We start from the raw sequence: 25,798 nt of genomic DNA on the forward strand, positions 1-25,798 counted from the left end.
GCTCCACAGCGCCGTGGTAGCTCATTGGAAACTACAAGCAGACAGTCGCTAAGGCTGCTGGGACTTGTAGGCACTCATTCACAGAACTCTGTGAATGAGTGGTGTGGGTGAAGCCCCGCACGGCCGCAATGTTTTCAAATCTGACAGATAGTATGGGGTAACCTCTCCCCGTACTATCTGTCGGGGGGGGCACGGCTGCGGCTATGAGAACACGTTACATGTTCCATCCCAAAAACGGGTGGAACATGTAACATGTTCCATAGGTGAACTTATCCTTTAACAGCGTAAGTTAATAATTTTACCTTTTTTATTTTAGGAGATCATGATGACCAAATATGAAATGTCAAAGATCGAGTGATGTCAGCAGAGATTGCTCCTCGACAATGAACTGTGAACCGCTTCACCGGGAGGCCAGGATTGGTACTGGCTACTTCAGTGTTGGAGACTTCTGATAATTCAGTATATGGCGTGTTTGTACTATCCAATCATAAACAGATCTTCCTTCTTTTTACATCTGACTGAAAACGTGTCATGAGGGGATTATTTTACAGCATAAAGACTTTAACATCCGTGCAAATTTTAATTTTTGAATGTATTCACTATTTAAAAACCATTTTGTTGGATCAAGTTCAAGTCCTAAGATTGTTTATAAGACTATATGCAACATTTCACACTCTTAAAACATATTCTGCTTGGCCAATTGAGCATCATGAAATGTTTTCCAGTAATAGCTGTTCCAGTATGTCGGTACATGTACCATTACAGAACAGTCGCTGATTATTTCCATGAACAGATTTACAATGTAACAGCGATTCATTCTAGACACAGTCTGTAGGTAAAGGGAGCACTGTCATCTCTCTCAAAGTTATGCCAGCCATTCCAATACAGTTGTGTGAATGATCCAGGCTATTTTTTGTTGCTTACAGACATTTTTTGCATTGTTAATGCCTAACATATTAACAAAGCAAGCACATTTTGGGCAATTGGCAGATTTTTTGTGATAAAGTATAGATGAAGCCAGCTTCTTTGCTAATATGCATACATTTTGGTCAGTTTTCAGAAGATCCTTTTAATGCACTTGTAATAAAAGAGAGCAGTCAGCACTTTATCCCCATACATTGCTTATGCAATAGCTGGCATTCTAATCAGCAGTGTTGATTACAAAAGCAATAATTATTCAGTAAAATGTCTGAATATTATATTTATTTAGTGATGGGGTGTATGTAGCTACTTTTGGTTTGAATTATTATTTTTTTTTTTTTTTTAAATGTGAATCTGATGAAACGCTAAATCTTTTAAAGAAGTTAGTTTAGTACATGCCCATAATGGATGTCATTATTGCTTGCAAGATGTATTTGTCACATATGTCTCTTCTACTATGTTGAAATGGATAATAGACATGTATGTTATGTTGGAGCAAACATGTAAAAATGATAATGACATGGATTACTTTGGCTAATGTTAGCTTTGCTGGCAACTGTTTCAGACTCGACAGAAAATCTGAGCAAGCACTGAGCAGTTGTGTCCAGTAATATGTAGCAGCCAATCTGGAATTGGCTTTTCTTAATTTAGTATTGTCCTATCAAAGATTGCTGTTGTCTGATCACCAGGTCTGTACAGCATTGCAGAGAGGGTGAAGGTGACCATACATGATACAGTCTAATTGTGCAATCTCCGTTACATCGACTCTCAGCTATGTAGTTCAAGCGCCTACCTGATTTGATACAAACTGAATGGGTTGTTTAGGTTTGTTCTCATGTTACATAGTTTTGGTAAATGTAAAGGAGCATGTGCAATTAGATTGTATAATGCATAGCTAGCATTACACCTATCCGGTCTGTGTGAACTGTTATATTGTTCCTTTGCACCCACTCTGAAGACCCATTTTGTGCACCTTTTGTTTTTCCTTCCCTGTCATTATCAAGCTTTAGATCTATGAAGTCTTTGCAAATTCTGACAGACACGGGCACAAGATGCTGCAGGACCAAGTAACCCACAACTGCAAAAGTTCAGCATTGACTTCTTTTAAATAAAGCCAACCTTTTGTTTTTGTTTTTTTCCTCAATACAATAAAATTTTGTTTTTTTTTGGTTTATTACTTGGTGTTTTTCTATGTCAACCTGGTTAGTGACCAGGAATCATGTCTGCCAATCCACAAAGAATTGTGGGTTACATTACAAATGACTGAGGCTGGATTCACACTTTGCATTGTAAAAATGCATGCAGTTTTCTGCATTGTGACATGTATTTTGGGTGTTGATGTGCCTTTACTACGTTTCCCTGCACATATTTTGCATGGTACTGATTTTTTTGCTGGTCACCTAGCATATTGCATTAAATAAATTGTAACACATTACATTTCTGAGACCCCAAAACAAGCGTTGATCCTGTAAAATTAACGCAGACTGGGTTTTCCATAATGCACTGCACTTCAGCACAGAAATATGAATGCCTTGATTGATTTGTATGCCTGCGCCTTGTTTTGATGTGGTTTTCTTGCAGTAGCTGGCTGCATTGTACCTCTGGGAGCTGCTTAGACATGAATCCAGCCTGAATGTTGATCAGCTATTTGGGACCTAGAGACCTTCAGACCACAGTGAACAGTGATTGTTCATTTGTTCAGAACTATTACAGATCCCTCTTGTAAGCTGATTATTCCCTAGCATAGGTAAGTTGAATTTAGTAACTCTTCCTGGTCATGATGGTAGTGCAGTCACAAAATCCCCATGTAGGCAAGTAATTATTTGCATAATATAACTGTAGTTCTGTAGTATTTGGAAGCCAAAACCTTTTTTTGCTTTCTATGAGCTGAAAAGGGATTTTGAGCTTTTACCAGGGTTTGCTGTCCTCCCCTCTCCACTTTGCTAAAAAAAAATAAATAAAATTGTGTAGAACTTCTGCTCACTTCCTGTTCTTATGACATGATAGGAAGTGGAATTCTCCCCTAAATTTTAACTGTCTCCAATCTATCCAAAACAAACTAAAGTTTTGGCTGAAATTCCACAATAAAATAAGTTGTGTATATTACATCTTAATAGAGATGGTCAATTTTGACTAAGTTTGTCATAGTTCTGTAATAAACGCTGATATGTTGGATAGTGTCAAGTCCACTTATAAGGTGATGGGAGACATCCCACACAAAATAATCCACAGAATTCATCTCCTTCACAACACGTCAGTACAGAAAACCTCAGTAGAATTCCATGTCTCTCAGTTGACTGAAATTTATGTTAAAATGTATGCAAAATATTCATTGAAATATTTTATGTGACATGATTGCATCAACATATGGGACTGACCATTCTCTACTTTTAACTGCACTATGTCCTAGAAAGAAATACAAATGGTTTATGTAATATTTTGTTTATTTAAAACTAATGTAAAATCCTTTTTATACTGGTAATGCTGATAGAAGTATTGGATGGAATGGTATGACCTGCTAGACAATTTTTTGCTTCTTTTTTTTTTTTTTTCTTTTTTTGTAAATGAGCGCAAGAATGGCATGTTCATTTTGAAGGAATTTCCTTACTTGAAAAAAGTCTGTGTTACTGTGCCTTAAACTTATTCTGACTTTGAATAAAACTGTGTTTCTAATTATGTTTTGTGTGTGTTTTAAAGCTGAACTCAGCCAGCTCAGTTAATTTAAAAAAAGAAGAAATTTTTTTTTGCATGCAAAACCCACCTTCGTTTTAGAGGCTCCTGTGCAGTGCTTCTTACCTGCCACTAGATGTGGCAAAACTAGATCACAGATTGAAGCATGAATTTGGGGGTATAATTACATTTATAACAGTATAATTTACAATGGCTATGCATAGAAAAAGTATGGACAAGATGTAATGTGATAATTTTTCACATTGTTTTTAAAGTGATATTAAAGGAAACCAAACATGGTATACTTGCCTACTCTGTCAGTGGTTTTGCACAGAGCAACCCCTATCCTCCTCCTTGGGTTCCCTTCTGGCACACCTCCCCCCTGCTGAGTGCCTCTACAGCAAGCCACTTGCTATGGGGACACTTGTGTGTGCTTGCTCCCAAGCCCCACTTGGTGTGTCCATTGACATTCAGAACGGGAATCAGCCCTGCCCCCAGCTAACTCCTCACTGGCAGTGTCTGAGCCAATGAGGAGGGAGAGAGCCAGGAGAAGAGCTGCTCTCGTGGGTGCACTGCATCAAGATCAGACTCAGGTAAGTATAATAGGGTTGAGGGGGGAGCTGCACACAATGTTTTCTACCTTCATCCATAGACTGCATGAAGTTTAAAAAAAACAAAAAAAAAAAACCCATCGGGCTTTAGAACCACATTAGGGATCCATTCACACCAAGTGCAAACTGTGATAGGCATTGCAAAGCAGAATACCTTGTCACCCATTAGGTCAGTTCACACCACCCCATTGTGTAGTATTCAAAATATAAATATATACAGTATACATGTGTATATATGATATATTGCTCAGCATAAATGAGTACACCCCTTTTGAAAGATTTTAATCAATATCTCAATGTACACAAGAACAAAATTGAGTTTTATAGAACATTTGGTTTAGCTCATTACATGAAAGTAAGGTTAGTAATATAACTTAAATTACAAAATCTTTAGTTTTACTCAAAAATGAATACACCCCACAACAAAAGCTACTACATTTAGTATTTTGTATGACCCCCATATTCCCCATAGGTGTTTGATTGGGTTCAGATCAGGAGACATACTTGGCCACTGAATCACTTTCACCCTGTTCTTCAGAAATGCAACAGTAGCCTTAGATGTGTGTTTTGGATCATTGTCATGTTGGAAAAATGCACAACGTTCAGGGGCACAGAGTGATGGTAGCATCTTCTCTTTGAGTATAGAGCAGTACATCTGTGAAATCATGATACCATCAATGAAATGCAGCTCCCTGACACCAGAAACACTCATGCAGCCCCACAGAAGAACACTGCCATCACCATGTTTCACTATAGACACCATGCAGAGTACTGAGTCCCAGTAGTCTTCTTTCTCTGTATGGGCCCTGGCAAATTCTAGGCAGGCTTTTTTTGTGCAAGGGTTTTGGAGAGGCTTCCTTCATGGACAACACCCATGCATGCCATTCCTCTGCAGTGTACGCTGTATTGTTTCATGGGAAACAATCACCCCAGTTTGGTTTTCTACTTCTTTAGCGAACTGCAGTGAACTTGCATGGTGATTTTCTTCAATCCTTCTCATCAGAAGACGCTCCTGTCGAGGTGTTACCTTCCGTGGATGGCCTGGACGTCTCTGTGAGATGGTTGCAGTTCCATCTATGTTAAATTTTTGTATCACTTTTGCTACAGTATTCTGACAAGTAAAGCTTTACTGATATTCTTGTAGCCTTCACCTTTCTAGTTTGAAGAAATGATTTCCTTTTTCAGGCCTTGTGACATTTCTCTTCAGTGTGGTGCCATTTCTGACAGCATGAAATGGGAAGGGGTTTTCTTTAAGTAATGCCCTTCTATAATCAACTGTCCGCTTGACACCTGTTTAACAAGAATTCAACTACAGGTGAGTCTAATTGTTCATTAATTAGGATTTTTTTGGGTTAAAATGTAACTTTGCTCCTAAGATAAAAAGATGACGATTAGATGACCAAACAGCCAACAATGCACCACATCCCTAAGGAAATATAATCTGATAATGTAGAATTATGGGATCTTAAACGTGCAGAAAGAACAAACAAAGTATTGTTAAAAGAAAAATTTTCTCCATTTTATTACAAACCATTGTTAAAATTGTAAACAAGTACAATAGTTATTGACAATCAAAACAAACTTGGCTGTTTCCTGCAGCTTTAATGAAAGTAGCTTCCATACATGTTTCGCCCCGCCTGGGCTTTCTCAGACTGTGAAATTACATATTCGTAGTACAGTCTGCAATTATATAAAAAATATAAAATCAAACATAATTCCAACTAGTACTAATTATTATACATAATGCTTTTTTAACTGTTCAGAAAATTGTGTGCGAGTCCCCAGCTTACCAAAAAGATCATGCTGCCAAAACTATTTGAGCACACAAGTGTAATTAACTACATCATTCTGGCCCAAGCGTTCGTGCAGTTGCAGAGGATATAAGGAGGGTAAAGTATCCACCTAAACATGAACATAAGTCCATCAGCAACAGTACAGCAAAGAGAGGAGAACAAAAAGAAAAAAAGCCACTAGAATCCAGTAGATGTACAACATACCAATGACCAAGATGAGAAAAGATTTTTTTTTTTTTCTCTCAATCTCAAAACCTTGCCACTAGCTGTCAGCAGTAGCCTTCACTCATCATAGACATATACTAAAAAAGCAAAGACCAAACAAATATTCAGGAACCAGTTCTTAAAAAGCCATCTAAGTGGCTATACACAAATCATAGACTTCACTATACATTTAGCCAAGTGAACATATGTCTCACCAAATATAAGATCTAAATTACAGCCTGGTGTTCCGACAACGCCTCTGCGGGCAAAAGGATGTGTACGTAACAATTGCTTCTTTTATAGCTTCCACCCGGCTGACGTGTGACGTCATTGGCCAGGTGCGGACATCCGGTGTATGACTGCGCATGCGCAAACCAAAGCCGCCTAATGCCATTGATTAACCATACAGAGAACAACAGTGACTGCCACAGCAGCACCACCAATGGTCAAAGAAGTTAATCCAGTATAAACGTCAAAAAGACATCACAACCGCCATCTAGTAGTAAAGAGTTATACTGCCATAAAATCAAAAGACAAAGAGTAAACCATAACCCAGAGGGAAATCGCATTGATGTCCCAAAGAAATTGGACTACAATAACTGGGTTTACAAAAATACAATATATAATTTTGTATCATACTGTCAATATTCCAGAGACAAATACTCTGAAAATAATACAAACAAGGAAACAAAACAATAGGCTTGTATTCTCAGGCAAGACATACAGAGGTGAGGGAAGAATCCGAGAAACCTCACCCTGGGCGTCTGTACAATTGCACCAAGGAACGTCTAAGGTGCCCAATAATTTATCTGTGAACAATCGTTACATTCAAAATCATTTAATAGGTAAGCTGGAGGAACCATCACTTTGAACAGTTATTACTATTTTTCAAGATCAAATTTATAACACAATCAAAAAATAATATATCCACATATACATAAACAATAATCATAACCCTTTTTAAATAAGAAACAGAATATTAACATTTTGTTGTATGGCTGCAAATATGAGGATATGGCGGGGCAGAGTTGTAGAGTTAAGCTCAATGACTCATTCAGGCCTGGACACTGAGTAGCGTTAAGTTTATATATCCTCGTGTCTCAAGTTGTAAAAGGTTTTGGTCAAAATTACTTCCTCGCACATGGGGCGGGATATGTTCCAACGTCATAAACCTAATCATTCCCAAGCCAAAATTATGGTACAGACCCACATGTCTGCTAATGGGAGTTTCCATTTTATGATTTTTGATTAGGGAAACACGATCCCTAATACGTTAAAAACGGACGTTTTGTTTTGCCACCATAAAAGCAACCACAGCTATAGACTATAGCTAGTGTTTGACACGTAATTCTAAGACTCATTGGGGTGTATTCATTTTTGCAATATGGTCTTGAATGCATTTGTTAGGTCAAATACTTTTTTGTGTCTGTAAATTAACAAATCTTGTTTGCAATCAATGGCTCGCATTTGTGGGAGTATTTTGTAGTATAGTGTCCCATAGAAAATGTTGATTCTGAAAGGAAAGGTTTTCTGACAAACATGTTGGTGTACTCCTTTATGCTGAGCTGTGTGTGTGTATATGTATGTATGTATATGTGTATATATATATATATATATATATATATATGTGTGTGTGTATATGTATGTATATGTGTATGTATTTGGGCTACTTTTGCTGAACTCCTTTTAGAAATGTTAGTTGCCTGACTGTCTCTGACTTGCATACAGTTGCAAGAAAAAGTATGTGAACCCCTTGGGATTATGTGGAGTTTTGCATGAATTGGGCATAAAATGTGCTCTGAATGTCATCTAAGTCACAACAATAGAAGAACACAGTCTGCTGAACATACTACTACACAAACATTAGATGTTGCCATGGTTTAATTGCACGTAACATGTAAACATTCACAGTGCAGGGAGGAAAAAGTATGTGAACTTTGGACTTAATAACTGGTTGACCCTCCTTTGGCAGCAATAACCTCAACCAAACATTTCCTGTAGTTGCAGATCAGACCTGCACAACGATCTGGAGTAATTTTGGACCACTCCTCTTCACAAAACTGTTTCAGTGTAGCAATATTCTTGGGATGTCTGGTGTGAATCGCTCTCTTAAGGTCATGCCACAGCATTTCAATCGGGTTGAGGTCAGGATTCTGACTGGGCCACTCCAGAAGGCGTATTCTGTGCTGTTGCAGCCATTGTTTTGTTGAATTACTTGTATGCTTTGGGTCATTGTCCTGTTGCATCACCCATCCTCTGCGGAGCTTCAGTTGGCGTTGCAAAATGTCTTGATAAACTCTGGAATTCATTTTCCCATCAATGACAACAATCCGTCCAGGCCCTGAGGCAGCAAAGCAGCCCCAAACCATGATGCTCCTTCCGCAATGTTTTACAGTGGGGATGAGGTTTTGATGTTGGTGTGCTGTGCCTTTTTTTCTCCACACATAGTGTTGTGCAGGGGCGGACTGACAACTCATGGGGCCCCCGGGCAATAGGGGATCATGGGGCCCCTGTGTCCTTGCCCAAACTCCAAAAAGCATATGTAAAAGGTACCAGGGGCATCTAATGGGGCCCCCTACTGACCCCGGGCCCTCGGGCAGTGCCCAAGTTTCCAAATGGTCAGTCCGCCCCTGGTGTTGTGTGTTCTTCCCAAACAACTCAATCTTGGTTTCATCTGTCCACAGTATATTTTGCCAGTAGTGCTGTGGAACATCCAGGTGCTCTTTTGCAAACTTCAAACGTGCTGCAATATTCTTTTTGGACAGCAATGGCTTCCTCCGTGGTGTCCTCCCATGTACTCCATTCTTGTTTAATGTTTTCCTTATTGTAGATGTGTCAACAAAAATGTTAGCATGTGCCAGAGATTTCTGTAGGTCTTTAGCTGACACTCTGGGATTCTTCTATATCTCATGCAGAATTCTGCGCTGTGCTCATTTTTAAAGGACGACGACGCCTTGTGAGAGTAGCAACAGTCCTAAACTTTCTCCATTTGTAGACAGTCTGTGTTACCGTGGACACATGAACATCAAGGCTTTTGGAGATACTTTTGTAACCCTTTCCAGCTTCATGCAAGTCAACAATTCTTGATCGTAGGTCTTCTGAGAGCTCTTTTCTGTGAGGCATGGTTCACATCAGACAGTGCTTCTTGAAACCAGTAAACCCAAAACAGGTGTGTGTTTTTTTAAGAACTGTGAGGAAGAACAAAAAAGAAAGAAAAAAGAAGCGCACCAACCTTGCGCATTACCTCAGTAACCAAAATTTATTAAATAAAAGAATGGTACTCACAAACAGCGAATAAAAACAGGCATGTCAGTCCTCAAAGGGACTTTAAAAGCAAGATGCAATTGCGAATCCCATCATGGAGGAAGCCACTCAGTACAGCTGACGCGTTTCGAAGGACAAGCCTTCTTCCTCAGAGCTCTGAGGAAGAAGGCTTGTCCTTCGAAACGCGTCAGCTGTACTGAGTGGCTTCCTCCATGATGGGATTCGCAATTGCATCTTGCCTTTAAAGTCCCTTTGAGGACTGACATGCCTGTTTTTATTCGCTGTTTGTGAGTACCATTCTTTTATTTAATAAATTTTGGTTACTGAGGTAATGCGCAAGGTTGGTGCGCTTCTTTTTTCTTTTTTGTTCTTCCTCACAGTTCTGTTTGGGCTTCCCCAGCCTTGGTGTGGAGCTGCACGACCTTAACTATTTCGGTGGTCCCCTCCTTGCTTTTTTGGAGTCTGATTCCATCTACTTACCACCAGTCTGGGTCCCGGAGCGCAGGAGATATCGCATTTTGTGTGTTTTTTAAGGGCAGGACAGCTGTCAGCAACACATCCAATATCATCACACTGATTGGAGTCAAGGTTGGCTCACTCCTGGCTCCAATTAGTTCTGGGAGAAGTCATTAAGCTAGGACCTCACATACTTTTTCCTCCCTGCACTGTGAATGTTTACATTTTATGTGCAATTAAACCATGGCAACATCTAATGTTTGTGTAGTATTATGTTCAGCAGACTGTGTTCTTCTATTGTGACTTAGATGACATTCAGAGCACATTTTATGCCCAATTTATGCAAAACTCCACATAATCCCAAGGGGTTCACATACTTTTTCTTGCAACTGTATTTTGAGTTACTGTCTTAAATCAAGTATGCGTTAAATCAAGTTAGAAACTGATCTTGTGTGTTTGTATTAAAAAAAGAATTACAGCAAGCTGCATATTTTCTTTGTGCGTTTATACATTATTAGCTCACAACTTGTAAAGTTTTGCTTGATGAACTTTTCCTTTTAAGCAGGAACCAAAGGTAGAGAAGGCAGAGTTCATTTTCAAAAGGACGTGAACAAGTCAGAAGCCTGCCATTAGAAAAAGATGAGGACTACCACTGCTTGGCTATCATGAAAATGCTAAATCACTGGCTGCCAGCCTTTATCTTTTATTATATTCAGTACCTAACACTCAACAAGAACGCAGAATATTTACTTCTGACTTCAAAGGCTAAGGGCTAAGTTCACCTTGTTCATTCATTTTACTATCGTACAGTGGCGTAAGTAGAACCTTGATGGCCCCGGTGCAAGAAACCATGAAGGGCCCCCCTGACCCCCGGTCGGGGTCCTTCCCTCCAAGTCCAGTGGCGGAACACCAGGGCCCAGTTGCAAGTGCGACATTTGTGACCCTGGTAGTTCAGCCACTGGTTTCAGTATTCTTGGTGAGATATCAGGGATCTAGGAAGGAAGGGAAGAAAAGAAAAGGCAGCAAAGAAAGAGGAAAGGAAGGAAAGAAAAGGAAGAGGAAAAGGGGAAAGGACTTCTTATGTTACAGTACTCACTTGGAGGCAGGAGAGAAAAGGGAGGGGGGAGACTTCACTCACAGTGAATGGGCAGGCTGCTCCTTTCCTCTTCTGTCTGGGCTTCAAACTTTCTACCCACATAGTGTGGTGGGGCAGACACAAGAGCAGAGGGAGGAGCAGAAGCAGCTCTCTCCTCTCCTGTCCGTGGGGTGGGGGGGTTACTGTCAGCGCAGAAATGGAGTAGCTCTCTCTCCTCTCCTGTCTGTGTGGTGGGGGGGGGATCTGTCAGCACAAAGCAGAAGCAGCTCTCGCTCCTCTTCCATCTGGGGGGCTGTCAGCGCTAACCAGCTCATGTGCCAGAAGCTAAGTAGGAGGAGCAAAAACTAATGGTGAATATACATTTTGAAGCCAGATTTTTTTAAAATTATTATTTATGTTTCCTGAAGTCACTAAGTTACTTTGCACTACAAATTAACCTTATGGTCCTGAGCTGTAAGGACTTGGACTGTTTCAGTCCGTTACTGTGCTGAACTTTTGGCTCATGGTACCCAGCTATGAGTGAAATACTGCGTTACTGCTGCTTAGAGACAGCAGAGCCCTCTGCAGAATTGTGCTCAAGCATTTTGCTGTATCCCCTTCCACATTATCCTCCTTCTGTTACAAGTTTCTTCAGCAATAAATACTAAAAAGACATCCCTCTAGACTGCTTACTGAGTCAGGGTGAATGGGCTGTTGCTGTGTGTCTGGCTGCCTTTGCACTGTTTTGGTTAAGAACCTGTTAAAGCAGAACTAAGCTCATCAATTTAGCAGTTTAAAAAAACCAAAAACGTTACATTCCCAGCACTATGGCCCCTTTCACATGGATGTTCCGATCTGGTCCACCTGCCCGTTATTCAGGCGGACCAGATTGGAACCTCTGTTCTTCTCCATGGAGCGGTGGGTGTAAATGGACATGTGTCCGTTTATACCTGCTGACATCAAATCCGATCCACCAAAAAGAAGATGGGGATCCGTTCCCCTTCTGTCCATCAGGATTGGATAGCAGGTGGATGGTCTGTCCATTTCCATCCAACTGCCCATAGAAGACAGCAGGCAATGTCCATTTGTGCTCCGCATAGATCTGTCATCTGCTTGCTCAACAGGCACCAGCAGACAGATCCAACCAGATCTTCTGCCAGGTCTGCCCCATGTGAAAGGGGCTAAAACTGGTGCAGCTGTGCATAGTAACCAATCGACTTCTACCTCCAGCTTGTTCAATTAAGCTTTGAAAATAAAACCTGGAAGCTGATTGGTTACTATGCACAGCTGCCCCAGATTCTGCGTTCAACAGTTTTAGTAAATCGCCCCCAAAGAGTCATTTGAGAAAAATTAAAAGGAAGAACAGATGCAGTGACATAAGAAAGAGTAGAGGATATAGAGCTAACAATCCTCTGCATGGGCTTTTGCTAAACAAGAACCCGAAATTGTGGACAGATAAATGAAGTGTGCTATTTACATACAGGGTTCAGCATTAATTTAAGATCATGTTACAAAAATGAATACGCCCCAATGAAAGGTTTAGGAGCAAAGCTAAATTTTAGACAAAATCTAACTAACAAGAATTCAACTACAGGTGAGTCTAATTGTCCAGCAGACAGCTGATTATAAAAGGGCATTACTTAGCAAAGAAAACCCCTTCCCATTTCATGCTGTCACCAATGGCACTACATGGAAGAGAAATGTCACAAGGCCTGAGAAAGGAAATAATTTCTTTACACATGAAAGGTGACGGCTACAAGAAGATCAGAAAAGCTTTACTTATCAGTCAGAATATTGTAGCAAAAGTGATACAAAAATATAACAAAGATGGAACTGCAACCATCTCACAGAGACGTCCAGACTGTCCACAGAAGTTAATACCTGTACAGGAGCATCTTCTGATGAGAAGGGTTGAAGAAAATCACCATGCAAGTTCACTGCAGTTAGCTAAAGAAGTAGAAAGCCAAACTGGGGTGATTGTTTCCCATGAAACAATACGGCATACACTGCAGAGGAATGCCATGCATGGGTGTTGTCCATGAAGGAAGCCTCTCCTAAAGCCCATGCACAAAAAAGCCTACCTAGAATTTGCCAGGGCCCATGCTGAAAAAGAAGACTACTGGTACTCTGGAGTGATGACACCAAGATAAATGTTTTTGGAACTGATTGCTTCAAAACTGTACTGTATGGCGTCTCAAAGGTGAAGAGTACAAATAAAAATGCATGGTGCCTACAGTGAAACATGGTGGTAGTGTCCTCCTGTGGGTCTGCATGAGTGCTGCTGCTGCCAGGGAGCTGCATTTCATTGATGGTACCATGAATTCACAGATGTATTGCTCTATTTTGAAAGAGAAGATGCTACCATCACTCCATGCCCTTGGTCGTCGTGCACTTTTCCAACAGGACAATGATCCAAAACACACATCTAAGGCCACTGTTGCATTTCTGAAGAAGAACAGGGTGAAAATGATTCAGTGGCCAAGTATGTCTCCTCATCTGAACCCAATCGAACACCTAAGGGGAATTCTGAAGAGACAAGTTGAGCATTTAATGTTACATCAACTAAGTTGAGTAAAATTGAAGATTTTGAAATCTAAGTTATATTATTAACTTTTCTTTCATGTAATGAGCTAAATAAATGTTCTATAAACCCAGTTTTGTCAAAATTTGGGAAATTGTTCTTGTGTTCATTGAGAGATTGATTAAAATCTCACTTTCCAAAAGGGGTGTACTCATTTATGCTGAGAACTGTACATAAATTGATATGGAAATAAAATGTGTACAGTTAATAAGTAAGATACTGTTTTTTACTTTCAAATATTGGAAAAGTTTTGAATTCTGACTTTGAAGGGCAAAAATTCTAAATCTCAATCTGCTGACATAAAAAGAAGAAAATCACCCATTTTTCATCGTATGCCATATTATTATTTCATACACTGCTTTTTATTTTGTTTATATCTTAAGTTGATTTTACTGTTTACAACTTCTTAATAAATTAGAATCTAATTACTCAAATTACTAAGGTTAAAATCTTATTTTTTTAAGTTCAGTTTGTTCACCCACAGTATTGTATGTGGTTCAGTTTTTGGTTCAAAAGGTAGAAGACTTCATCCCCCTTTGTAACATTACCTTTCAAAGGGAGTTTGAAAATCAATCAAACAATTCCTAGGTGTGTGGTGGTTAGAACAGGTTGGGAACAACTTTATGAGAATCATCCATTGCACGACTTGAATTTTTTTGGACAGTAGATGGCGCCAGAACATTTAGTTATAAATCAATAAAAAAAACAAAAAAAAAAACAAGTGCAATGCATTGATTGGTCAGGCAATGGTTTTTTGTTTGTATGTCATACCTTATATTTTTGACATAGTTATTTATTTTCTGAAGTAGCAGAATGTACTTTAAGGATTTTGTAAAGTAATAAATGAAACCAGAAACATGGAAAAGGACACAGCATGCTGTACAAACTTAAACATGTCCTCTTAAAAGCTCGTTCACACTGCTCATATGCTAAATAATCCATTTAGGCTGCATTCACACTTGAGCAATTTGTAGCTCGAAGCACCAAAACCACTCAAACTTTAAAAAGCAATTGTTCTCTATGGTGCCTGTTCACACCTGTTGATTTTTTTTAAGTTTGAGCATCTTTGGAGCTTCAAGCTACAAATCGCTCAGGTGTGAATGCAGTCTTTAGAGTGCTGTCAGCTGTCAGTTTATGCTGTAGTGTGCTGTGGTAAGGCTGCTTTCCCACTGATTTGTTTTTCTTCTGGTTTTGTGTTAACTAAAGCGGATGAAAAACGTGATAATGTATTCCTATGGAACTCTTCACACTGATCTGACGCGGGTCCCGTGCGTTTTTCAAAGTCCTGCTTGCTGCATTTTTGGTAAAAGTTTAATGTGGTAAAAAAAAGCGCCAAAAATGCACCAAAGACACACCTCCCAATTGAAATCAATGGAAAAAGCATCAAAAATACCTCTGTGTTGCATTTTTTTGAGTCACATGTTCTTAAAAAAAACATACTACAAATGTAAAAATGCAGAAAACACATGGTAAAAATGTGGCAAAATCGTTTTTGAAGCAGATCAGTGTGAAAGTAGCCTAACTGGGGACAGTGTGATTTGTATCCAGCAAGCTCTAAAAAAAACAGGTACACCAAGAACCTCTATAGCCTCAACAGGAAATTAATAAACCAAATATACAGTCCTGTATGTGGGGCCACCAAATGATTGCTGACTCCACTCAAATTAAATATGGGGTGTGGTCACCGAAACTTATGGACATAATAGAAATAAACAGCCCTTGAAGAAGCCCAAGCGGATTGGGCGAAACATGTTGGATCATACGCCCCCACGTCCGTCCCGTACGTGACGTCATCATGCACAGCAGCTTCGTCTCCATCCTCCATTGCTTTTATGGGCAGTACTACTGATAATCCCTCACCCACAGTGATATTCCTCACCAGTTGTACATTTCCTAAGCGCAACTCTATCACCATCTGGCGGGACTGTATTGCTACTGCTTCTAGGATGGCTGGTTTTGATGGAAAGTACCTATTACAAGGAAGAGTGAGACACTGCTGATGGAATTTGCCTGTAATAAGACTACACTGGTCAGTTCACCATACATGTGGCTACAGGTTCATTTCCAGAGCATGGAGTAATTTATTACCTACTGTGTCTCACATGTTGAAGTTAGTATGTACATATAGACGGTCATTGTCAGCATTGGACTCAGCACTGGTGGTGGGACTCACCTGCCGTGTGGGCTGCAGTACCAGGGCTGACCAGTGGGTGCTCTCAGCAGCCAGAAGCTCACTCCTGTAGTCAGCCAACACCTGGGGCTGATTGCAGGAGGTGTATTTAAGGAATGACCAGGCCTGTGATCAGGGCCTTGGTGTATGTTTCCCATGAGCCCTTGTACCTGGTATCCTGTGATCCTGCCTCGTTGCTGACCCTGCTTGATCCTGACCTCTGCTGACCGTCTCCTGTTGAACCCCTGGCTTGCCTGACCATCCTTCTGCCTGATCCTCGGTACCGCGCTGCCCGCTACCTGCTGAACCTGGCTTGTGACCCTGACCATTCTCTGCTTGCTCCTCCTGTACCACGCTGCCTGCACGATACCGACCCGGCCTGTCTGACTACGCTTTCTTCACCCGACGATCCATCCATCCCGCACGGATCACCTTTAGTAAGTCTGCCTGCCTCTTCCCATCAGACTCCGTTCCTGCACTCCCCTGCCAGTACTCTCTACCACAGCCAGACGCACTCAGGGGTCGCAACCTGGTTCCAGTCTGCACCAAGTCCATCCCCACCATCAGGGACCCTGGTGAATAGCAGGCTGGGACTTAGACCCCGTGCCTTGAGGAAATCCGTGCTGTGGGCTGCTAGAGACACTGCCAGGCGGCACCTGACAGTACCTTACGGCCTGCCTGACCATTCCACCTCTCCAGCCTGACTACGCCTGTGTTCCTGAAGCCTGCTACTTCCCTGTGTCAGTCCACACATTTCTGGTCATACCCGGATCCCTAACATTCATTTTGTGGACATAATATCGTACAGTGATTCATTTATTTCACCTCTAATTCATGCTGCAATCCACCCATCCATATGTATTCTTATCATGGACACTGATTAATTATCCTTCAATATTATGAAACCTTTGTGCCATCTGGGAATTTGATGGGATTGATCTATTGTGCCCACATACTGATAGCCTCCTACTTGTTGGATATTCAGTGTATATAGTTAGGGACCTTAGATTGTACACCCCTTGAGGGTTAGTGACTGATGTGAATGTAATATATATATGTAAAAGCGCTGTGTAAATTGACGGCGCTATATAAGTACCTGAAATAAATAATAAATATACCAGAGCATTATCATGATGGCTGCAGCAATCCCAATGTGACCCACCTGTTTCCATCTAGTCTATTTATTCCCATGTATGTGTGTGACGGTTGAGCAGCTGCTTGGGTGTTTAGACAACGTTGTCTTTTTTAATTCAGTGTAGTGTCGGTGGTGGTTGTTCACTTTTTAGTGCGTTGTATTATTATTTTGAGACTTTTTTTCTAAATAAAACCACTTTTTGATTAAGCTGCATGGTCCCTATGAAGCTTTCTCTGGGGGGTACCTTTAGTACCTCTGTTTCTACAGTGTGATTCGTGTTCAGTGCAGATGCCTTGTGCCGGAGTGTGGTGACATGCAGTGCCTACTTGAACACTGCAGTAAAATACTACATCCTGCATTTTACTGCAGCTCACTGCAGCTCTGCTTGTGAATGTGGTACATAGAAAACAATAGTTTTCTCTGTGCCCTAGCAGTGACTGGTGTTTATCTAGTGTGGAAAAACATCAGGGTACACACTATGGATGAAGGAACCCTTACACTTAAAGCGGAGTTCCACCTAAAAAAATTAAACCAAAGTCAGCAGCTACAAAAACTGTAGCTGCTGAGTCTTAAAATACAGACACTTACTTGTCCCTCGGTCCAGCGGTGTCCTCACCAAGGCTGGTTTCACTGGCCATCTTCTCTCCCTGGCGCCAGCATTTTCAGTGTGGGCACCCGGCTGTGACAGCTTGTGGCTTCATAGCTGGGTGTCCACTGTGCATGCGTGAGAAGCGCTACGCTTTGTGAATGGTCCCCGTAGTCTTCTGGAACCTGTCGCATGTCCCAGAAGACTACGGGGAGGGAGGGGGGGAGGACAACTTCCACTTTCGATCGCCTAGGTGATCACAGCGGAAGTGGGAGCAGGCGGAAGTGGGAGTAGACTGTAAAAATAACCTTGGGCCTTTGGGGCTGGACCCAGCTGCTGCACACAGTTTTTTTAACTTCATGCATAGAATGCATGCAAGTAAAAAAAAACCTTGGGGCTTTGGGGGGGCTGGACCCAGCTGCTGCACACAGAAGTTTTTTTAACTTCATGCATAGAATGCATGCAGGTAAAAAAAACGTTTGGCCTTTACAGCCACTTTAACCACTTCCCGACCACCCTATAGCAGAAATACTGCTACAGGGCAGCACAGGTGCGCAAAATCACATATGTATACGTGATTTTGCATTTCCGGGTAGGGGACACATGTGAGCCCTAGCCGTGGCGCCATTCGCGACTGTCAATCACTGGGTCCCGGCCAGTAATTACCCGCCGGCGCCCGGTGATTACCTAGTATCTCTGACGGCAAGGAAGACTGTTTTGTTTACAGTTTTCCTCCCTTTCAGCTCTGGCACACTGCTCGGGATGGCGATGAACCACACACACCCCGCCCCCTAGTAAAACACTCCCTACATATAGTTAATCCTTTGATCACTTCATGTTAACCCCTTCCTGCCCAGTGTCATTAGTACAGTGTCAGTGTTTTTTTCTAGCACTGATCACTGCATTGGTGTCACTGTGAATGTCGGTGACACCAAGTTCCCCCCCAGTGTCAGAATGTCCACCGCAGTCCCGATAAAAGTCTCTGATTGCCGCCATTAGTATTAGACAAAAAAAATCCCAGTATATATACCGCCATTTGTAAATGCTATAACTTTCATGTAAACCAATCAGTTTAAACATATTGGGATTTTATTTTAGCAAAGACATGCAGCAGAATACATTTTGGCCTAAATTTATGATTAAATTTGATTTTTTTAATTTCTTTACTGGACATGTTTAATAGCAAAAAGTCCCAAATATTGTTTTTTTTCTGAAAAATTTTTTTATTTTTCATAGCACAAACAATAAACAATGCACAGGCAATCAAATACCACTGAAAGAAAGTTCAATTTGTGGGGAAAAAAAGGATGTAAATTTCATTTGGGTGCAGTGTTGCATGACGCGCAATTGTCAGTTAAAGTAACGCAACGACGTAACGCAAACAATGGCTTGGTCAGGAAGGGGGGTAAATCCTCAGGAGGGCAAGTGGTTAAGATTTCACTGAGAGCCCTATCAACAAACATGCAAAAGGGTACGAAGGCCCCAAAACGGTTAAAGCTTTGTCATTTTTACTATTTAAAGTGTGGGAGTGAAAGTAAGGTTTGAATTTGCAGCTGGGGGGTGGCAGTGAAAGCAGAACTCCAGTCAAAAATAACAAGTTAAAAATGAACAACCTTTTAAGAGATGAAAAAAAAATGGCTTTAGCTGCAGTATTCTTCATTCCTTTCAATCCATTCCATTTCCCCTGCAGTATTGTTTTCTGCCACTAAATGTCCTCAGTCTGATAGCCAGCAACATTCAATCTTCTTCCTCTGAGACCAGTTCATTGAGGACCTGCCTCAACCATCTTCTGTCACTCATGCTTCCTTATTGGTTCCTTGTACTGCTTCTTCCTGTCACACGCCAGCCCTGCTGTACAGTCACTGCCAGAGGTTGATCGCAAATTAAATTCTGGTCTTTTACATCTACCTAGAATTTATCTTTGATTGTTGTTATGCAACACACAGGTTCACTGAAATGTATAAATTGACTGAATATTTTCAGAGATATTGATTAAAGTAAAACTATGAGCAAAACATTTTGTTTTCATTTTGGATAGAGCAAGAAAGGGTTATAACTCCTGTCAGATTTTTTTTTTTCACCATCTGTGTCCCATTGTGGAGATTTCCCTTCACTTCCAGTCCCATAGCCAAACAGGAACTGAGAGGAATACCCTGCAAACTAAGAGAATCCCTCAGAGCCCCCCAGGGCACCAGAACTAGTTTTCTCATTGGAAGATTTCCCCTCTATTAGTTTTCTGGGGACAACCCAGGGGCGGACTGACCATTTGGAAACTCGGTCACTGCCCGAGGGCCCGGGGTCAGTAGGGGGCCCCATGAGATGCCTCTGCTACCTTTTTCATAGGCTTTTTTGAGTTTGGGCAAGGACACAGGGGCCTCATGATCCCCTATTGCCCGGGGACCCCATGAGTTGTCAGTCCACCCCTGGGACAACCCAAAATGTGGAATTTTCTTTACCCTTACTTTCAATGATAACAGTAAACAGGACAAATAGAGAGACTGAATCTCCTTAACCAAGGGTTCGAAGTCCTCTCCACTCTATCCAAAACGTTTTACCTTTAGTTATACTGTACTTTAAGGCTGGTTTCTCCCATACATATGACGTGCTGCCATTCCCATTAAGTCCTTATGCACACTTGACGTTATTACAGCTGCTGTTTTTGGCTTTTGGCGTTTTTTTCTACAGTCAATAAACTCCCCAGCATGTTATCCTATGTGTCCATGCACACATAGACTGTAATCAACGTTTTTTGGCTGGAAAAAAACCCCAGGACTAGTGGGTTTCTAGAGGAGTTTTTTTAGCTGTAAAAACGCTCTAACACTGAAAGAAGTGGCAAAATATTGACCCCTCCAAAAATTTATTTTTTGGTAAAAAAAACGCTAAAAAACGCAAATGCGGAAAAACACAGAACAACGCAGGAAAACACCGCTAATGCAAAAACGCTAAAAAAAAGCTGAAAAACTCAAGTTTTTAACGTGACTTTACACAGCTAATGTTACCAGCGTTATCAACACATCCAGTGTACATGAGGGCTAACTGTAATGCAGAGTGCCTGATAATTGGAGGCTCTGAATATACTCGGGAAGACTTTAAAAAGGTACTGTATGTGCGGGGCAGTCATTGTAGTCCTGTGTCCTGTCTATGAATGTTAGGTTGCTTTAAATTGAGCATATAATGATAAACACACAGCCTACAGTGACTATCTTTTGGCCTCATATGTTCTCAGCTGCATAAGGGGCTTAGAGAAGGTGGGGGTGGGGACTTCTTGAGGGGTGCATGTCAGCAGAATACAGAAAAACACACTGATCTTCCTGAAGAGCTGTTCAGAGGGGTGTGTCCAGGGGCGGACTGACCATTGGGGAACTCGGGCACTGCCCGATGGCCCGGGGTCATGAGGGGGCCCCATGAGAAGCCCCTGGTACCTTTCATAGGCTTTTTTGGGTGTGGTTTGAGTGTGGGAAAGAACACAGGGGCCCCATGATCCCTTATTGCCCGGGGGCCCCATGAGTTGTCTGTCCACCCCTGGGTGTGTCAGCACAAGTCTAACCACTGTTGTACAGGCAGACTGTGCTCCCAAGTATAATGCAAAGAAGCAAACTGACTTCACTGGGAAAGAAGTGCGTGGCATGGTCTGTTTAAAATAGGAAAGCAGAAGGACTGGTAGGGTCACCAGGAAATTCACACAAAGGAAGCTATGCAAAGAGAACATGGTCCTTTTTCTTACAAATACTTGTTAAAAATTTGGGGGTAACATATTTTCCGGCCTCTTCTCCCAAAAATTAAAAGTCAGCCGCTACAAATACTGTAGCGGCTGACTTTTAATATTAGGGCACTTACCTGTCTAGGGATCCAGTGGTGTCCTCACCCAGAGACAAATTTTCAATCGGCTGTCGGGTGCTGGCACTAACGTAATGCCTAAGGGAACCCGGCAGTGAAACCTTGCAGCTTCACAGCCGGCTTCCTACTGCGCTTGTGCAAATCATGCTGTGCTTTGTGAATGGGCTGCAGTCCCAGAGGGCTGCAGGGGGGGGGGTGGCTGGGAGGGGAACGGGATTTCGGCTCAGTTCAAACTGAGCCAAAAGTGGGAGCGGGTACCTGTCAAAACCTGGTACCTGCTCCCCTCCAAAAGGTGCCAAATGTGACAGCGGAGAGGGGAAAGAGGCAGATAAGCGGAGCTTCCACTTTTGTGTGCTCTGCTTTAATGTCTAAATCAGTTTAAATCTGTGTTATATAGGGTATTACAAAAGAATTACATCTAGAATAAAACGTGTCAGTAAAATCAGGTTTTGTGTGTTACAATTTAATTCCTAACAGCTGAATTATTTGTAGAGTATTTTTTTTTCTTTTATCCTTTCCTTTATTTTATTCCATATATTTTAATCTTAAATGATACAAAAACATTGGGAATGTTATGATAAGCATTCAAAAACGCTAGCTAACCAATGATCCACTGATTGATTCTGGTCTGTTAAACCATGTTTTGTGGTGAATGTATTTGGCGCAGGAATTCATGTAGACTTCATCTTTTAAAAAGATTTTTTTTTCCTTTGTTAAATTTGGATGGTTTGAATATATCTGTGAAACCAAATAAGATCTCATTTTCTTAACTTAAAGGAGCAGGTTTTGTGTTTTGAAGAAGATGGTACTAATATTATTATTATTACACAGAATTTATATAGCGCCAACAGTTTGCTCAGCGCTTTACAATATAACGACAGACAATACAGCAACAATACAGTTCAATACAAGAGGGTTAGGAGGGCCCTGCTCCTTGGAGCTTACAATCTAAGAGGTATCTATTTCCATTTTGGTTAACATCTGCTTATTTGCCTCAGCAACCAATCATATTCTCTCCTTCCAAAATCTGTATAAGTAACTGTATGGAAGTATGTGGTTGATTCACATGAACATCAGTAACACATTTTTCACAATAATCTTTGGTGCATTGTGGTTATTTGACATATACTGTTGGTGCAGCTTTTAAATCCTGCTTCTTCCTTAACCTGGACCTGCAACCTTTGAACTAACCAACGTATATTTTTTAACTGGGCAAAATAAAAAAATTACACATGTAATGCTAAAGTATCTGTCACTTTTGCTGACATTTTTTTTTTCATTTTGCGCAAACATGCTCAAATACATATTTTTCTTACTTAAATATGCATGGAAACTTCAAAATAATATAGATTTTCTGAAAGCAAGCATCCTATAGAACAAAAAGATGACAGTTTATTTTAGATCATTATCATGATATTTGCACCACTGTTCATCAAATCTATATATTTTTTTACAAATACCCTCACATAATTTTAGTGCATACAAACACAATATAATACCCACATTTTTGGTAAAATATAAAAGTGTGGTTGTGTGACGTATATAGAAATAAAATATGACAAGCCTTAAAACACACCCATGAAATAGACAATAGGCAATAGACTATAGTACCAAAATTGTCCATGGGTGATGTTTTAAAACCCTTTACAGCTCATCAGTTTAGAGTTAACAGTAAACGATAGCCCTAGAATCATTGTTCTTAATCTTGGCATGTGCGGCGAAGCCTAATTTGTGTGGTGCAATCAGAGTTTTCATACGTGTGCCCAGCTGGCCTATACATTTGCATTTGTATGGAGGAGGGAAGTTTTTAAACACCTTAGGGTGTTTTTTAAATTTATTTTATTAAACTTTCATTTTTTACACATTTTTGTTTAACCTAAAGTAATACTAAAGTGCTCTGTGCAACAATATTGCACAGAGAGGCCGCTTACTTCCTCCTCTGGCAGTCCCCTGCTGGCACTGTCAGCTTCTCCCTAAATCAGGTGCCTCCTTAATAATACAGGTGCTGTGGAGGCACCTGTGCGTTCATGCTCCTGAGCCAGGCTGTGTGTGTCCATAGACACACAGAGGAAAAATGCTGCAGCAAGGAATGATCATTGGGGTGGAGCTAAATATTCTCCAAGCAGCCAGCATCAGGTGGCAACCTATTGTGGGGCTCTGCTGGCTGCTGGGAGACATCTGCTGGTGGACACTGATATTGCAGCATTGTGATCTAGGTCAGTGTTTCTCAGCCTTTTTTTAAGTCAAGGCACCCTTTAAAATTATGGACAATCTTGAGGCACCCCATTCTAAAATGGGGTGCCTCAAAACTGTCCATAATTTTAAAAAGGCACCCCATTCTAAAAAGTGAAAAACTATTCTAATAGTTTTATATAACGCAGCAACCAGGGGCGGACTGACAACTCATGGGGCCCCCCGGGCAATAGGGGATCATGGGGCCCCTGTGTCCTCGCCCACACTCAAGCCACACCCAAAAAAGCCTATAAAAGTTACCAGGAACATCTCATGGGGCCCCCTATTGACCCCGGGCCCTCGGGCAGTGCCCGAGTCCCCTAATGGTCAGTCCGCCCCTGGCAGCAACATCCAAACATGTAGGACACCCAACATTAGAGGTGATTTATTCTTCCAAACCAAATACACTTTTGCACACTGGTACTGACTAGTATTCCCATGTTTCTCTTCTTCCTGAGTTTTCTCCATCACTGAGCTAATGTGACCCCAGCACTGATGGAGAGGGGCGGGGGAGGGTCAAACTAGGATGCTGTGCAGGCAGCTGACATCCACCTCATCAACTGATGATGTCATTGGTTGTCAGGATGCCAGCAGCTAGAAGGTCGTAATGGTGCACAATGAAAGCCTGTGGCTTGTGTGACTAAATGGCAGGCTTGTTTCACCTGCTGGCTTGTATACATGTTTTTGGGCAATTTTTAGATATTTTGCCTGGGCACCCTGGTTGAGAAAGGCTGATCTGGGTAACTTAGTATCGCTAGCAACCTCAGTAGCATTATATGGTTAATCCTGACAGCTTTGGCTTGTTAAGGGAAGTGAAAACATGAGTCAACAGGTAATAAAACTTTGTTACTAAGGAATTCCTAAAGACTGTTGAGTGCAGTAGAGGCACTTGATCCAATGTGTATTATTTCTTACTTTGTCACTGGCCCCCCTTACTGTAATTTACAAAATTAAGTGTCATGTGAGTATAGTGGAACCAGGCCCTTTGTAATAGCATCCTTGTTTAATTTTGCACCGTGTTCCTACATCACTGCACTTGAGTACAGTCACATTGCCAGGGCTGGGACAGTAGCCAATTTAAATTAATATCACTAATAGTAATGATTAGTAATAAAACCTTCAGTTTTTTTAAGCAATTTGATCAGCTGATTTAATCAGTTACTGAATTATCTTTATATTTTAATCCTAGCCTATGGTCTATTAAGCTGGTGCTGTGATCATTACCCCAGGTTTCCCATTTCAGGGTGGCACCTTTTTCATGTAGCATCCTATGAAGCTATTCTTCCATGCAGGGACTAGAGCTGTGTCTCAGTACACTGCGACCATCAAAAGAAACACACAATCCTGTAGCTTAGAATGGCAAAGTACTTTCTTCTTCCTCCTCCTTCCCCCATTTTCAAGCTAACAGACTGTCTGGAGACGGCACTGTCCACTGTTAACTCTTTCCTGTGAAGACCAGAAGTTCAATGAAACAGTACAGGGAGAACAGGGGGTTAGCAGAATTGAAAGCTGAAAATTGCAAGTGCTTGGATATACATTTTAACAAATGGTTTCATGAGGAGTGCTTATTTTGTAGGGCTTAATGCAGGCATGTCCAAAGTCTGGCCCGCGGGCCATTTACGGCCCGGGGGTCGGTTTAATACGGCCCTCCAACAGCCCTCCCTGCTCTGTGTAATGTGGCCCTCCCTTCTATGGCAGACAGTCTTCTGCTTGAGAGCAGAGGGCAGTGCGCATGCCTGACTGCAGCGTGTTCTCCCTGGTCTGTGTAAATGCGGCTGTCGCACGGCCCTCCCTTCTGTGGCAGACAGTCTTCTGCTTGAGAGCAGTGCGCATGCGTGACTGCGCCGCGCTGGGAGCGACAGAGGGCGGTGACGTCAGGGCCGGGCTTCCAGCATGAAGTGTGTTTCTCTTCCCCTCCCGGCTGCCGAGCAGAGACTTCAGCTCCAGCTACCTTTTTCACCCTTCACATTAGTGCAGGTAAGTTTTTTTAAAATTTATTTTCAATACATTGTGAAAACTCAGCTGTCAGTTGATCTTAATGTTATGAAATGAAAAGTATGTTGTTTGCAATTAACTTGGCATAAAATAATTTATTTGCATTTAATTGTAATGGTTCAAAGAATGTTCGGAAAAATGTTCGGCCCTCCACCATGTTCACTTCATCCAATCTGGCCCTCTTTGAAAAAAGTTTGGACACCCCTGGCTTAATGTATTACGCTATAAAATACTGAGTGGTTAATACTTTTTTAAAGTGGTGGTAAAC

At 41.4% G+C, this 25,798-nt stretch overlaps 1 protein-coding gene across 1 annotated transcript in view; it reads left to right on the forward strand.

The window, feature by feature from the left end:
- Positions 1-3,597, forward strand: part of TMEM87B (transmembrane protein 87B) — a 65,978-nt gene extending 62,381 nt beyond the window's left edge. Inside the window, exon 20 of the mRNA XM_089693263.1 lies at positions 317-3,597. Within this exon, the coding sequence (XP_089549389.1) occupies positions 317-358 (42 nt within the window). The 3' untranslated portion in view covers positions 359-3,597. The remainder of the gene's footprint in view (positions 1-316) is intronic.
- Positions 3,598-25,798: the final 22,201 nt, after the last annotated feature.

Source organism: Staurois parvus, unplaced genomic scaffold (assembly GCF_062004578.1).
Source record: "Staurois parvus isolate SC_StPar_1 unplaced genomic scaffold, SC_StPar_1.0 ptg000619l, whole genome shotgun sequence".
In the NCBI taxonomy this organism is placed as follows: Eukaryota; Metazoa; Chordata; class Amphibia; order Anura; family Ranidae; genus Staurois; species Staurois parvus.